Source organism: Apodemus sylvaticus, chromosome 23, assembly GCF_947179515.1.
Source record: "Apodemus sylvaticus chromosome 23, mApoSyl1.1, whole genome shotgun sequence".
Taxonomy (NCBI): Eukaryota; Metazoa; Chordata; class Mammalia; order Rodentia; family Muridae; genus Apodemus; species Apodemus sylvaticus.
Window position 1 is genome coordinate 55980243 of NC_067494.1, and position 16895 is coordinate 55997137.

The 16895-nt window shown below is 43.4% G+C and overlaps 1 protein-coding gene across 3 annotated transcripts in view; it reads left to right on the plus strand.

Annotated features, from left to right (window-relative positions):
* The first annotated feature begins 1839 nt into the window (after window positions 1-1839).
* LOC127674116 (zinc finger protein 54-like) overlaps window positions 1840-16895 on the plus strand; it is a 34546-nt gene continuing 19490 nt past the window's right edge. For 2 of the 3 annotated variants that reach the window (XM_052169983.1, XM_052169984.1), the window contains exons 1-5: window positions 1844-1970; window positions 6843-6923; window positions 10946-11064; window positions 15212-15293; window positions 15771-15859. In XM_052169983.1, the coding sequence (XP_052025943.1) occupies window positions 15826-15859 (34 nt within the window). In that variant the 5' untranslated portion in view covers window positions 1844-1970; window positions 6843-6923; window positions 10946-11064; window positions 15212-15293; window positions 15771-15825. Of the gene's footprint in view, window positions 1971-6842; window positions 6924-10945; window positions 11065-15211; window positions 15294-15770; window positions 15860-16895 lie in introns of all 3 variants that reach the window. The other variant, XM_052169982.1, reaches the window with a different exon arrangement.

Below are 16895 nucleotides of genomic sequence, written 5' to 3' on the forward strand. Positions count from 1 at the left end.
CAAAGCTATGTAACATTTAATACTTGTTGAAACACACACACACACACACACACACACACACAAACAGGACTTCCTTACTCTAACTATTCCTTGACATTAAACCAAATAATGGTATAGTAGAATGTCTACCTCATGGACAAGCATACCAGTTAGTTATCAAACAAACAAAACTCCACCAGATACTGGTATAACCAAAACAACAACAACACACACCCACACACTCATGTGGTCATTTCATAGAAATTTGAGCTGGGCATGGTAGCACATACCTTTAAACACAGGATTACACAGAAAAACCCTGTCTACATGAAATAAATGAATTAATGAGTCCCCCTTTCTATTATTTGCTGTTTTACACTCATGTATATACACACAGAATGTGTGTGTGCGTATGTATGGGCACATCTAATACTGCCCACTCTCACCTAGCCTGGTCCACAACTCCAACGCTAGTGTGTTCGTATCTGTTCATACTGCTTGTGATTCACTGAGAAGAACCAGAGCCATTTGTGAGTCTGTGGGTTTGGAGCCTGATGTGCTCAGCCCAGGATACCAACTAAAGGCAGCGATTCTTCTAGAATCTATACATCTATCCACAGCCAGCATCTGAGACGTAGGTGAGCCGTTCCCTTTCCTAGACAGATTGTGGTCTTATGTGAGGCCAGTGCAGGTAAGTAGAGTTTCTCTTGCTTACTTATTACAGTACTTGTATTACAGTAGTAGTATGGAGTCTAGGGTGTGGCATGTCTTAGCCCTTACCCTTTCCCTTATTTCCTAACCACCTCTTCTTCCTTGTTGTTTCCAGAGCTAGAGATGGGATGGAGTAGCTGACTTTATTAGGCCTGGGACACACACCCCACTTATTTTCTGCATCTGGGACAGCCAAGAGTCTGCATTCACTACTCCATTTTAATAAAAGAAGGAAAAAGGAGCATTTTCTGTTTTCTCATAAAGTACCTTTGTATGAGTCACAGAAGACTCAAATGACAACGCCATCTAGTGGGGAAAGCAGCGCAGCGCGGGATGAATTCACCCCTAGGCTGTTAGCAACCGCCTGACCACTGACTTCTTGAGACACTGATTTCTTTTCAAAACCAGGTTCTTTAAATAGCTCTCCCACAAGTCAAAATTTCAGAATTTTGTTTTGATTTTTTTTTTATTTTTATTTTTGCTTTTTCGAGACAGGGTTTCTCTGTGTAGCCCTGGCTGTCCTGGAACTCACTCTGTAGACCAGGCTGGCCTTGAACTCCCAAGTGCTAGGATTAAAGGCTGCGACTACCTGGCTTGTTTTGGCTTTTTAATGTTTGTGTGTTGGAGATGGGACTCCCACTTCTGAATTTAGTCTATTACTGTTTGGTATGGAATATGTAGGCCAGAGGTTGGTAGTCCAGTGGAGGTGTTAGGCTGTTTGTCTTTTTTATAACTCACTTTACATCCCAGTATCAGTCCCACCACACCTGTATTCATGTCCCCTTCCCACTCCCAGCACATAAGTCTCTGCAGGACTAAGCACATCCTCTGTAAGACCAGACAAGGCGGCTGTGTTAGGGGAAGGCGTCCACAGGCACTCAACTAATTCAGGGACAGGTCCTGCTCCAGCTTTTTGTTTGTTTGTTTGTTTTGGGGGGAGGAGGACTGTCTTTTATCCAAACAGTTTAGAACCCAGGGTGGGGCTCGGATATCGGGGTGCAGCGTCCTACCAGTTGTGCTCTGGGCTCACAGCAAGAGTGTGTGGAGGCTGTGCAGAGCCGGGAACAGCCTGACAGCTGGAGCGGTGTGGAAGGCTGCCTGAGACAAACTGGGAGGGGTCGGTCTCTGTTGGGGCGCGGATGCTCACCCGGAAGTAGATTTGGAGATCCGGAAGCACATCGTGAGGATACTCGACTACCGGGGAGGTGTAGCGGGACTGTGTAGTGTGTGAGGAATTAGAAGAAAGACGTGGGTGGAAACTGGAACACTAAATTACTGAGGTTAGAGAAGTTTTACCCAGAGCCGGAAGTCGCTTCGACAGTTTTCCCCGAGCTCGCGGGGGGCCTGCACCGTGGGTAGTCGCGTGGTGCGGACCTGGGGTCGGAGGACACGGTGGATTCGCGGGAAACTAAAGTTCCCAGCAGCCGCGGGTGCCGCGCGGCATCCTGGGAGAGTCCGCAGTCCGCCGCGCAGCCGGAACCGCAGCCTGGCTGCAGGACCGGGCAGGGCGTGGTCGCTTTCTCTACTGTTCTTCAGGAAGCTGGCTCTGAACTTCTGCTGTGGGTGTCGTCCCTTGTGGATACATTTTAGCTCATATAATCCTTTTTAAAAATCGTCTGATTACCAAAATATTCTTCTTAGAATACTCTTAAGAGGATACCAGCTGTCTTTATGGAGGCGAACCGAGCCAAGCTCTTGGAATTTCCGTCCATCCACACTAAGGCCCCCGTTACACCGGAGTATAGATTTAGTGACCAGGCATCCCTCTAGAACTTTTAGATATTGGTCGTGTCTAAAAAGCACACGAGGCAATGCACCGGTTTTTAGGTTTTATGTATTTTTCTGTTTTCTGTCTGCCGCAGATAGATGAATTCTGGGTTTTGTGACATGCACCCATCTTGATTAAAGATTTTTATCTGACTATTTACCATTTACTAATACTCTTTATTTTGTTATCTTAATACTTTTGACTTTTCTTTTACATAATTATGGTCACTAGCCATCCTTACGGCGCTCCATATTTATGGCATTTAAAAAAAATCCTTTCTCAGTATTTTTTTATCTTTAGATATGAAATCTTTTGTAGAAAATGTCTTAATATCTGCTGTCATTTTTCTTTTTAAATAGTGTAGTCTATTTACATGTTTAGTAAGTGAATACTAATGGAAAGAAATTCATTTGTTAATGTGTAGGAATCTGGGAATCTGAGTGTGGACACAGGATAGAACTGGAATCTCAGTATATATCTATCTATCTATCTATCTATATATATATATATATATAGAGAGAGAGAGAGAGAGACTATAAACATATATAGTAAATATATCTGCTGGCTAAGCTATCTCTTCATGCTTTTAATTTTACCATTTCCCTGGATTTTAAAAGTTTACATAGAATATTTTCATTGTACATACCTTTCATATGCTTGGTTAGTTCAACATGGATTTTAAATTTTTTGTTGGTTTGTTTGTTCGTTTTTTTCTTCTCTCCCTTTACTAATTTTTATTTTCTGTTCCATTTTTTGTTGAAATCTCTCTAAAATAATAACAGTTGCTCAGAATCATTGAATCATCTCTCTTAAGTTTTATTTATATGAATAACAATGATAGAAAATGATATAAAACCATTCTCATCCAGTTTTTTTATTCTAGTTTTTGTTTTTATTTAGGTCATCAAAACCCTTGACTTTACATGGGCATTTGCTATTTCTTAATAAGTTTTTCTTTTATTACTGTTGTATGTTTGTATGGATTCCTAAACATAAAATTACAGCCTACTCAGTCTGTATATTTTCAGGGATGAACATTTGCTATTATATAAACCATATGGTGTACTCTTCTTTTTTTATTTTTTATCTTTTTTTATTGGATATTTTTCTTTATTTACATTTCAAATGTCCCCTTTCCCAATTACCTCCCTCCAGAAACCCCTTATCCCATCCCCCTCCCCCTGCTTCTCAGAAGGTGTTCCCCCACATACCCACTCCCTGCCTCCCTGTCCTCGAATTCTCCTACACTGGGGCATTCACAGGACCAAGGGTCTCATCTGCCATTGATGCCCAACAAGGCCATTCTCTGCTACATATGCTGCTGGAACCATGGGTCCCTCCATGTGTACTCCTAGGTTGGTGGTTTAGTCCCTGGGAGCTCTGGGGGTTTCTGCTTGGTCGATATTATTGTTCTTTCTATGGGATTACAAACCCCTTCAGCTTCTTCAGTCCTTTCCCTAACTCCTCCATTGGGGGCTCCATTGGGGATCCTGTGCTCAGTCCAATACCTCTGTATTTGTCAGTCTCTGGAAGAGCCTCTCAGGAGACAGCTATATTAGGCTCCTGTTAGCAAGCACTTCTTGGCATCCACAGTAGTGTCTGGGTTTGGTGACTGTATATGGTATGGATCCCCAGGTGGGGCAGTTTCTGGATGGCTTCTCCTTCAGACTCTGCTCCACACTTTGTCTCCTTATTTGCTTCCATGAGTATTTTGTTTCCTTTTCAAAGAAGGACCAAAGTATCCACACTTTGGTCTTCCTTCTTCTTGAGTTTCATGTGGTCTGTAAATTGTATCTTGGGTATTCAGAACTTTTGGGCTAATATCCACCTATCGGTGAGTGCATACCATGTGTGTTCTTTTGTGATTGGGTTACCTCACTCAGAATGATATTTTCTAGTTCCATTCATTTGCCTAAGAATTTCATGAATTCGTTGTTTTTAATAGCTAAGTAGTATTCCATTGTGTAAATGTACCACATTTTCTGTATCCATTCCTCTTTTGAAGGCCATCTTCTGGCTATTATAAATAAGGCTGCTATGAATGTAGTGGAGCATGTGTCCATGTTATATGTTGGAGAGTCTTTTGGCTATTTCCCCAGGAGTGGTATAGCTGGTCCTCAGGTAATACTATATCCAGTTTTCTGAGGAAGCACCAGACAGATTTCCAGAGTCGTACCAGCTTGCAATCCCACGAGCAGTGGAGGAGTGTTTCTCTTTGTCCACATCCTCACCAGAGTCTGCTGTCCCCTGACTTTTTGATCTTATCGATTCTGACTGGTGTGAGGTAGAATCTCAGGGTTGTTTTGATTTGCATTTCCCTGATGGCTAAGGATGTTGAACATTTCTTTAGGTGCTTCTCAGCCATTTGGTATTCCTCAGTTAAGAATTGTTTAGCTCTGTGCCCCATTTTTAATAGGGATGTTTGATTTTCTGGAGTCTAACTTCTTGAGTTCTTCTTGTATGCATTGTATATTAGCCCTCTATCAGATGTAGAATTGGTAAAGATTGTTTCCCAATCTGTTGGTTGCCGTTTTGTCCTAATGACGGTGTCCTTTGCCTTACAAATGCTTTGCAGTTTCATGAGGTCCCATGTACTTTTGTTCTTAAGGAGGTCTGTTTGTCCAGCTCCCAGAATTCCTTAATGTTTGTGTAGGGTTGAGGCCTAGTGAGCTTTCTCCCTTCCACATCAGCATGTGATTTACTGTTGTCCTTGTTCAGTTCCTGTTTTGGCAGCCATGTTTGTAAGATTTCATGCATATAGCCTCTCTGACATTTCCAGGAGACACAATGTCACAGCAGAACCCTGTTCCCCTGGCTTTAACAGTATCCATAGACTGCGCCCACTTTCTCAGGGCTCTCTAGTGCGTGAGTTGTGTTGCTCATACATCATTCAGATTGATGATCACAACTCTGCACTTTGACTGATAGTCACTTTCTGTAATACTCTCCCTCCTTTGGAAGTTTGCATGTTGCCTTCTAATGCCATGAAAGCTAGTCCCCAGAGAGGATGCTTTAAGATCAAATTCATCTCGAGGTCTCTAAGGCAATAGACAATAGCAATGGCCTAGAATGTATTGGGAGTCTCTTGGACACCTGTAACCAACAACGTCAAAGCAGGCTTCTCGTGTCTGTGGTGGTTCTGTTAGCAAATCTGTGCTGCTGTGGTAAATTTTATTAGCCCTGATACAAAGTTTTCATTTATACTTCAAATATATATATGCTCAAACATATATGTATGATAGGCCTTTTTGGTGGACGGATAATAGTAGTATTCCTTATGACTGTTTCAAACATCTTTACTGTTATTTTATTATCCTTCTGTGTTTATATCCAGAATTAAATCTCATCTCCTGTTTTTCCATGTCCTCCTACAGAACAGTTGTTATTAATTTTCTCTCTATGATTCCCCAATATCCCACTATGGTCTGTTTTTACTTTTCTGGTTACTGCAGTTACTCCAGGTTGTGAAGTCACATCTGAAACTTTGGAGCTAGGACCTTCCTATGAGAGAGCACACGGATCCCTGTCATTCTGGGCCTTGGCTACTCCACTCAGTGTGATCACTTCTGTGTCCATCCACTCACTTGTAAAACTCATTTCCATTTTCTTTACAGCTCAATAAGTAATATTCCATAGTATACATGTACCCCATTTTCCTTATCTGTCAGTCGCAGGACATTTAAGTTGTTCCCATTATGGGCTATTATGAATATAGCCCGTAATGAACATGTGTTAGCACACATCTCTGGAGTAGGATGCTGAGTCCTTTGAGCATACACTAAGGAGTACAACAGCTGTGTCATGTGCTAGATTTATTTAACTTGAGGATTTGATTGAGGATTCTCCAAACTGATACCCAGAGTGGCTAGATTTTTTTGTTCATGTTTTTTCCCCAATCCTTTTGCTTTTCTTGTTGTTTCTAGTTGGATTATTGGTACTCTTCTTCCTTCTCTGTAAGTATTAGTGTTTTCTTGTCTTCCCCAGAGATGATTACTTTTCAGTTCTCCTCAAAAGTATTTATCTGTTTGTCACATGAAGTTTATTAGTTCATATATTGTCACAGATAATTCCTCTGGTTCTCCTGTGTACATTTTGCCTCTAATTTATTATGTACTGTGCTGCTTTAGTAATGTGAACTGTCTTAATGTGTGATTAGGTTCAAAAGGACTTATGTCTTCATCAATTTAAAGAGATTATATTTCTTGGTGTAACAATATCATTGACAGTGATCTTTCTCTCCAAGTTTCAAATATGGTCCCATGGGATCATTGACAGCACAGCTGGTAGTATTTTGCTGCTTGGATCTTTTTTGTGTTTTAACACTGTTCTTCAACAGCTTTCAGTATTAATTATTCCTTTTTTTTTTGACCCTTTAATATGAAAGGGCAGCAAGTCAACTATTCATTGTTCCTGAAAAAGAAGAGAAACAGAGAAAATGGCTGATTCTTCAGTTAGCATGTTCCAGGTCAGTGATCATGTTCTCTTTTTTTTTTCCTAGAAATGTTCTATTTTCGGACATTACAATCCTTTAATTTTCTGTTCCTAGTAATTTCTAACTTAATTATAAAGCATGTTGGAAACAAACAAAACCGAACACTGAAATTAATTAGACCTAAAGACTACACAACTGAATACAGAGAAGTCCTTGGGTACATAAACTCTGGAGTCCCACACTTGATTTTTCAAACTTCTTCATACGTCCATGTGATTACTGCAGTCACTCCTCCTCCTTTCTTCCTGCCCCGTCCCTAGTTGCACACTTTAACACACGTTATTGAATGCTGCGTGCTTTCATATCCCATGTTCTACTACCCTCTCATAGTTTTTCACTTTGCTTGCAGAATACTTAGAGTTCCATGTAGCTTCCTCATGGACATCTCGTTTGGGTTGACCTTTTAGCAGCCCATTCTCACAAACACTCCACTACATACGTGAACCATTCTGCTCCCACAGTCCCACTGTCCAGTTTCATATCACGTGCATTCTACTATCTATCCTCTCTTTCTGTATCTCTCTTCTAATGGACTTTTTATTTTTGTAAATTTTTTATTCGATATTCTTTTTATTTACATTTCAAAGGTTATTCCCTTTCCCCATTTCCCCTCTGAAGACTCCTATGCTATCCCCTCTCCCCGTGCTCACCCACTCCCACTTCCCTGACCTGGCATTCCCTATCCTTGATTTGAAGGGCATCAAGCCTTCACAGGACCTAGGGTCTCTCCTCCCATTGATGACCAATAAGGCCATTCTCTGCTACATATGAAGCTGGAGTCATGGCAAAGAGAACTCCATGTGTTCTCTTTGGTTGTCGTGTAGTCCCTGGGAGCTCTGGGGTACTGGTTGGTTCATATTGTTGTTCCTCTTATGGGGCTGCAAACTCCTTCAGCTCCTTGGGTCCTTTACCTCCTCCATTGTGAATCCTGTGCTCAGTCCAATGGTTGGCTGAGAGCAGTCACCTCTGTATTTGTCAGGCACTGGCAGAGCCTCTCAGGAGACAGCTATATCAGGCTCCTGTCAGCAAGCACTTCTTGGCATCCACAATAGTGTCTGGCTTTGATGACTGTGTATGGGATGGATCCCCAGGTGGGGAAGTCTCTGGATGGTCTTTTTTTCAGTCTCTGCTCCACATTTTGTCTTGGTGTCTCCTCCCATGGATATTCTGTCTTCCCTTCTAAAATGGACCAAAGTATCCACACTTTGGTTTTCCTTCTTCTTGAGCTTCATGTGCTCTGTGAATTATATCTTGGGTAGTCTGAGCTTCTGGGCTAATATCCACTTATCAGTGAGTACATACCATGTGTGTTCTTTGGTGATTGGGTTACCTCACAAGAGGTGATATTTTCTAGTTCCTTCCATTTGGCTAAGAATTTCATGAATTTGTTGTTTTTAATAGCTGGGTAGTACTCCATTGTGTAAATGTACTACATTTTCTGTATCCATTCCTCTGTTGAGGGGCATCTGGGCTATTTCTAGCTTCTGGCTGTTATAAATAAGACTGCTATGAACATAATGGAGCATGTGTCCTTATTACATGTTGGAGCATCTTCTGGCTATATGCTCAGGAGTGGTTTGGCTGGGTCCTCAGGTAGTACTATGTCCAATATTCTGAGGAACCACAAAACCCGATTTCCAGAGTAGTTGTACTAGCTTGCAATCCCACCAGCAGTGGAGGAGTGTTCCCCTTTCTCCACTTCCCTGCCAGAATCTGCTGTCACCTGAATTTTTGATTTTAGCCATTCTGACTGGTGTGAAGTGAAATCTCAGGGTGATTTGCATTTTTCCCTGATGACTAAGGATGTTGAACATTTCTTTAGGTGCTTCTCAGCCATCTGGTATTCCTCAGTTGAGAACTTTTTGTTTAGATCTGTACCATATTTTTTAATAGGGCTATTTGTTTCTCTGGAACTAAGTTCTTGAGTTCTTTGTATATATTGGATATTAGCCCTTTGTAGGATGTAGGGTTGGTAAAGATCTTTTCCCAATCTATTGGTTTCTGTTTTGTCCTATTGACAGTGTACTTTGCCTTACAGAAACTTTGCAATTTTATGAGGTCCCATTTGTCAATTCTTGATCTTACAGCATAAGCTATTGGTGTTCTTTCTATTCAGGAAATTTCTCCCTGTGCCCATGTGATTAAGGTTCTTCCCCACTTTTTTTTCTATTGGTTTTAGTATATCTGGTTTTATGTGGGGTCCTTGATTCACTTGGACTTGAACTTTGTACAAGGAGATAAGAATCGATCAATTTGCATTCTTCTACATGGTAACCACCAACTGAACCAGCACCAATTGTTTAAAATGCTGCCCTTTTCCACTGGATGGTTTTAGCTCCTTTGTCAAAGATCAAGTGACTATATATGTGTGGGTTCATTTTTGGGTCTCCAATTCTATTTCATTGATCTACCTGCTCATCACTGTGCCAATACCATGAAGTTTTTATCACAATTGCTCTATAGTACAGCTTGAGGTCAGGGATGGTGATTTCACCTGTCTCACCATTTCACCTGTTTTTATTGTTGAGAATAGTTTTTGCTATCCTGAGTTTTTTGTTATTCCAGATGAATTTGGAAATTGCTCTTTCTAAATCTATGAAGAATTGAGTTGGAATTTTGATGGGGATTGCATTGAATCTGTAGATTTCTTTCAGCAAAATGAACATTTTACTATATTAATCCTGCCAATCCATGACCATGAGGGATCTTTCCATCTTCTGAGATCTTCTTCAATTTCTTTCTTAAGAGACTTGAAGGTCTTGTTGTACAGATTTTTCACCTGCTTAGTTAGAGTCACACCAAGTGTCTTAGTCAGGGTTTCTATTCCTGCAAAAACATCATGACCAAGAAGTAAGTTGGGGAGGAAAGGGTTTATTGAGCTTACACTTCCACGTTTCAGTTCATCACTAAAGGAAGTCAGGACTGGAACTCAAGCAGGTCACAAAGCAGGAGCTGATGCAGAGGCCATGGAGGGATGTTCCTTACTGGTTTGCTTCCCCTGGCTTGCTCAGGCTGCTCCCTTATAGAGCCCAAGAATACAGCCCAGAGATGGTACCACCCACAAGGGACTCTCCCCTCTTGATCACTAATTGAGAAAATGCCCCAAAGCTGGATCTCATGAAGACACTTCCCCAACTGAAACTCCTTTCTCTGTGATAACTCCAGCCTGTGTCAAGTTGACACACAAAACCAGCCAGTACACCAAGGTATTTTATATTACTTGTGACTATTGTGAAGGGAATTGTTTTCCTAATTTCTTTCTCAGCCTGTTTATCTTTTGAATAGAGGAAGTCCACTGATTTGTTTGAGTTGATTTTATATCCACCCACTTTGCTGAAGTTGTTTATCAGCTGTAGGAATTCTCTGGTGGAATTTTTGGGGTCACTTAAGTATATATCATATCTTCTGCAAATAGTGATATTTTGACTTCTTCCATTCCAATTTGTATCCCTTTTGTACACAGCCATATTGGGGTGTCATGCCACTTGGTAGGAACTCCACATTGATCAAGGTGAACTTCCTTTCCCAGACTTTGTTGATCAGGGATTCCTGTGCTATTCAGGATCCTGCTCTACCTAGGGTGCAGTGCTCAGAGTGAAGGTGAAGTTCATTGTTCCTTCAGGTCTACGAATTCCTGAATTAAGCAGGTGACCTGCCCAGCTGCCCGAGGGGTGGAGCCATCACCGAAGGAACAGCCAGACCACTTCCCCTGGAACTCACCCCGGAGTCTGGGGTTAGGGGCTTGCCCAAGCTCTTAAATTGTCAGACCTCCATTAAACTTGGGGCCTCAATCAGCAATTGGGTTGTCTTGGCTTTCCTTCTTCTCGCTGCCCTCCATCCATCCCAGCTTCTCTTCCAGGGACCCAGTGTGCAGTAGCTGCTGGCAGCTACGCCGTTTGACCCCCCTTTGTTGTCTAATTGCTCTGGCTAAGACTTACAGTACCAACAGTCACACTGCTGTGTCCATATGTATCCATGTTGCTTGTGATCACCAGAGCCATTGTGAGTCTGTGGACTTGGAGCTCAGTGCTGGAACCTGATGTGCTCAGCAGAGGACAACAACTAAAGGCAGCGATTCTTCTCCTGGAATCTCTCCACAGTCAGCATCTGAGAGGTAAAGTGAGCCGTTCCCTTTCCTAGACTGACTGAGGTCTTCTGTGAGGCCAGTGCAGGTAAAGACAGTTGCTGCTGGTCACTGATTACAGTTGTATGGAGTCTAGAAAACTCTAGACTTGGAGTTCTTAGCCCTTCTCCCTCTGTCCCTTCTCTTCCTGACCATCTCTTTCCTGACCTTCCTCTGTGTTCCCAGAGCTAGACGTTGGATTGTGACACTGACTTTTTAGGGATGGCACCACCTTACTTATTTTATGTATCTGGGACATGCAATATTCTTTGCATTCAGCACTGCATTAAAAAAAAAAAGAGTTCTAAGTTTTATCTCAAAGCACTTTTGGAGTCATGAAGACAAACTTGTTTCTGAGTTACTAAAATGACAAGACCGCCATCTAGTGGTGAAAGTAGTCCAATGCGGTATGAATTCAGCCCTGGGCTCTTAGCAGTGGGCTGACTGTGGAGGGCTGCCCCTGTAACACAGCTGTAGCCATTTTGTTCCATGCCTGCCAGCTATTTCACGTTGTTTCTGTAATATGCCTATTTGACACAGAAAAAATAATTTGACTCAGAGCAGGGTCGTGCTGACCACATACCCTGTTATGTTCTGTGTGTTCTGAAGTTGCAATTTGAAAACGGTATGCTCCACTTAGAACCAATCAGAATAAAGGTCATTTAGAACTGTTTTGTCTAGCTAGCCAAAATAGTTTGGGTCAGAGCAGACCGCAGGGCAGCAGCACTTCCTGCACCTACACATGAGCTCATTGTGATTTTTTCCCTTCTTAAACCGGTCCTGAGAAGTGTTTGCAGTTGCAGCTCGACCCCCCAAATTCTGATCAGTCTTAGGGTATGTGTTCAATAAACTGTCCTTGTTTGACTGAGATCAGGGTTTGTGTGGTTTGTAGGGTTACTGCTGAACCCCAACAATGACTACTGAGTTCTTGAAACAACCGCACCCCTCCCGCAAATCCATGTTCCTGAAAGGTCTCTCTCCAAATCAAAATTGCTGTATTTGGTTTTGGCTTCTCATGTGTGTGTTTTGGGAATGGGACTCTGGTATCCGAATTTAGCCTGTTGTTTGATATGCAGTACGTGGTGGAGAGGCTGATAGTGAAATGGAGATCTTAGGCTGCCTATTTCGCATCAAAAGGATTCAGTATTCACTATGGGGGTCAGATATCGGGGCGCAGGGTCCTACCAGATACAGTTCTGGTCTAGGCTGGCAGCAAGCGTGTGGGGAGACTATGCAGAGCTTTTCTAGGGCAACTTGAGGGCAGGAGCTGTGTGGAAAGAAGTCAAAGACAGAGTGGGAGGGACCGGTCTCCTCGGGGCGGGGCCGCTCACCCAGAAATAGCGGATGGAAGGATGTGGCATTGGCTGGATGTAGAGGAAGGGTGTAGAGTGGGTGGGGTTAGAGGACTGAGGCCGGGGAAGCTAGGAAGCAAGGTGTGTTAGCTTGGGAAGTGGGACTAAAAAGTCAAAGCCAGGAGTGTCAAGAGCCCCCTCCCAGACTGCTGGGGTGGGGGTTGAGGGTGGGGCGGCTGCTCTGTGTGGAATCGCGTGGTGGAGATCTGAGTGCGGAGGAAACGGCGGGGCTCGCGGGACCCGAAAACTTACCTATACCGCAGGTGCCTTGGGAGCATCCTGGGAGAGTCAGCAGCTCAGCAGCTGGCGGGAACAGCAGCCGAGGGGTGTGGGGGTGTGGAAGGTGGGGGTGGAGAGGAAGGGGGGCGCCGAAACCTCCCAGGTCAGCTGCGAGGCTGGGGAACGGGAGGGAGGGGGAGGGGAGCAGAGCGGGATCAATTTCTCCTCTGTTCTCAAAATTGTGCTGTGGATGTCTTACCCTCATCGATAAATTTTCAGTAATATTAACTGAAATGATACTATTTCTTTTTATTGATCTTCTGGCTGCCAGATATTCTTGTAAGAGTAATCTAGTAGAATATTTGAATTTATCTGTTGATATTTGCAAACGCAGTTCTCTTTGCTATGGTGGAAAAGACAGAGCTCTTGGAATTTACAACCATCCATACTAACTTGCGTGTTTTACCACTTCCCTATTCAAGAAAGTGGCATGTGGTGAATTCCCCATGAGCTTTTAGTCACAGAAGGAACTCCTGCAAACTTAATTAATCTGAGTGTACTATTTGTTGTGAGTTTCAGTGGTATGGATGTAAAAATTAACTTTTAAAAGTAAACTTTCTATCCACCATTAATTTTCCATCTGAAACGTATGTAATTTGTGATGTAAATACTGCATTGTGAAGAGTGCCTCCAGGCTTGGTGACACCTATGTTTTCTCTCAGCATCCAGGAGGCAAAGGCAGGTGGATCTCAGTTGAGTATAGGCCAGTCTGAACTACACAGTGAGTTCCAGGACAGCCAGAGCTACGTGGTGAGACCCTGTCTCAAAAGACAAAACAATAAAAATAACTACATAAAAAGTGAGGGGGGAGAAATAATGAAGGAAGGAAAGAAGAAAGGAAGGAAGGCAGCAACCAACGAAGGAAAGCCAGATTAGAATCAGGAAATAATAATGTCTTCCTGTTGAGATGCCCCTCACCTCAGAACAGCGGTAGCCATTTTGTCCATGCCTGCCAGCTATTTCACATTGTTGCTGTAACATGCCTGCCAGTCACTGACACAGAACAGTAACTTGACTCAGAGCAAGGTTATGCTGATCACATATCCTGTTATGTTGTGTTTGAGGTTTGTTAATCTTAAGAAATTCCACAAAGCTTTACGTAGGACCCATCAAATTATAGGTCAACATGAACTGTTATTCTAAAATGGCTTGAGTCAGAGCTGACCACAGGGCAGCCCTCCCTGTACCTGCATGTGAGCTCATTGTACTTTCTGGGGGGTTTGGTTTTGTTTTGTTTTGTTTGTTTTTTTCCTTTATAAGCTAACAGGAAAAGATATTCAGTGTAGTAGCTCAGCCCCTGAAGTCTGAGCTGCTGACCTGATTTATGAGTCTTAGGGTATACCTTCAATCAACCATTCCTGCCTGACAGAGATCAGGATTGGTTTGTGGGGTGACTCTTGGACCCCAACATTCTGCTGAGTTCTTTTAAAAAAAAAAGATTTATTTATTCTATATATGTGAGTTCACTGTTGCAGTCTTCAGACACACCAGAAGAAGGCATCAGATCCCATTACAGATGGTTATAAGTCACCATGTAGTTGCTGGGAATTGAACTCAGGACATCTGGGAGAGCAGTCAGTGCTCTTAACTGCTGAGCCATCTCTCCAGCCCCTCTGCTGAGTTTTTTTTTTTTTAAGATTTATTTATTTATTTATTTATTTATTTATTTATTTATTTATTTATTTATTTTTATGTATATGAGTACACTGTAGCTGTTTTCAGACACTCCAGAAGGCATCAGATCCCATTACAGATGGTCGTGAGCCACCATGTGGTTGCTGGGATTTGAACTCAGGACCTTTGGAAGAGTAGTCAGTGCTCTTAACCACTGAGACATCTCTCCAGCCTCTCTGCTGAGTTCTTAATGTTGTAAATTAGAGCTTGGAAATCACAGTATGCTCTTTGAGGGAATCAGGTCACAGTGTTTTCACAGACAGGGCATTATAAACCAGCTTGTAGTGGTGGCACGCACCTTTAATCTTAGCACTCCTGAGGCTGAGGCTGAGGCAGAGGCAGAGGCAGGTAGATTTTGGAGTTCTTTGCCAGCCTCGTCTACAGAGTGAGTTTAAAGACAGCCAGGGCTACACAGAGAAACCTTGTTTTGCAACAAAAAGAAAGAGAGAGACAGAGAGAGAGAGAGAGAGAGAGAGAGAGAGAGAGAGAGAGAGAGAGAGAGAGAGAGAGAGAGAATTAAAAGGTAATATAATATAGGATAATATTAGAAAGCATCTTGTGAATAATTATGATAATTCATCTATATCAGAAAAATCTCTGCAATCCTCTTGTTTTCTTGGTTCAAAAAAAAGCATTCTGCCCATGGACACATAACCAAACAGTTAAGTAGAAGTCACCACATAGACCAGACTGGACTGGAATTCATAGATTCCCACCCACCTCAATCTCCTCAGTGTACCATTAAAGTTGTGCACCAGCAGGAATGTTCAAACTGTTATCTTTTCATTTGTGGTCTGTTGTCAATCAGTGGTGTGACTGTGGACTTCTCCCAGGAGGACGGCAATGCCTGGTCCCTGCTCAGAGGTCTCCATACAGACTGGGTGTTGAAGATTTGGGACACATTGGCTTCAGTGGGTGAGAAAATAGTTTGCTTGCTGTCTCGCTTGCTCCTCCTTGGGGTTCTTGGCAAATTAGACTTCAGGTATGTGAGATTTGTGTGGATGAGTCTCACATTCTACAGAGTAAGGCAAAATCCTTAGGGGGAACAAAGACAGATTTCAGGAAATGTCTTCTCTTCTCTGTGCGAGTTCCTTTGTGAGTAAAAGACTTCCGTCAGTTTTAGTCCATGATAAACTCAGAACATCACTAGTGTGTGGTATTCCTGTTCCAATCATTCAGTTCCATTTCTTCATCTGAGAGATGACTGATCTGTGAATGGAAGTGTGGTTCAAGTTTTGCTAGCTGAAAATGTTTTTAAATGTTTTCAGTATTCTGACACTGCCCGACATGTGCAGGGTAACTGTAGAATCTTCAATCCGTGTTTCTTTATCGACTGAGAACAGTACTTTGTTAGAACAGGTGCTTTCTGATTAAACTCTTTCTCATGTGCAGGCCTCACTGATCACCCAGACCTACTCACCTGTGGAGCACAACAAAGACCTGGAAGATGGAGAGGGAGGAGGCCGGAGCTAAGGATCCAGGTAGGATGGAGGGTTGGTGGGTAGGATGGAGGGTTGGTGGGTAGGATGGAGGGTTGGTGGGTAGGATGGAGGGTTGGTGGGTAGGATGGAGGTTGGTGGGTAGGATGGAGGGTTGGTGGGTAGGATGGAGGGTTGGTGGGTAGGATGGAGGTTGGTGGGTAGGATGGAGGTTGGTGGGTAGGATGGAGGGTTGGTGGGTAGGTTGGAGGGTTGGTGGGTAGGATGGAGGGTTGGTGGGTAGGATGGAGGGTTGGTGGGTAGGATGGAGGGTTGGTGGGTAGGATGGAGGGTTGGTGGGTAGGATGGAGGGTTGGTGGGTAGGATGGAGGGTTGGTGGGTAGGATGGAGGGTTGGTGGGTAGGATGGAGGGTTGGTGGGTAGGATGGAGGGTTGGTGGGTAGGATGGAGGGTTGGTGGGTAGGATGGAGGGTTGGTGGGTAGAATGGAGGGTTGGTGGGTAGGATGGAGGGTTGGTGGGTAGGTTGGAGGGTTGGTGGGTAGGATGGAGAGTTGGTGGGTAGGATGGAGGGTTGGTGGGTAGGATGGAGGGTTGGTGGGTAGGATGGAGGGTTGGTGGGTAGGATGGAGGGTTGGTGGGTAGGATGGAGGGTTGGTGGGTAGGATGGAGGGTTGGTGGGTAGGATGGAGGGTTGGTGGGTAGGATGGAGGGTTGGTGGGTAGGATGGAGGGTTGGTGGGTAGAATGGAGGGTTGGTGGGTAGGATGGAGGTTGGTGGGTAGGATGGAGGGTTGGTGGGTAGGATGGAGGGTTGGTGGGTAGGATGGAGGGTTGGTGACGGGATGACAAGGGATTCAAGTGGCTGTGGAAGTGGGACATGAAATCAGTTTTGCCACATGCTGTTTCACTAGAAATAGTTCTGGAGACTTCCACTGACAAAAGATCTCCTCAGGATTATCCTATTGTAGAGATGAGAAGATTTTCTACAGAAAATTGATCCTAGAAGGCAATAAAATTTTACTTGACTATGAGTGTAAGTGATGACGTCCTTACACTGATCAGGTCTACGTACCACTGT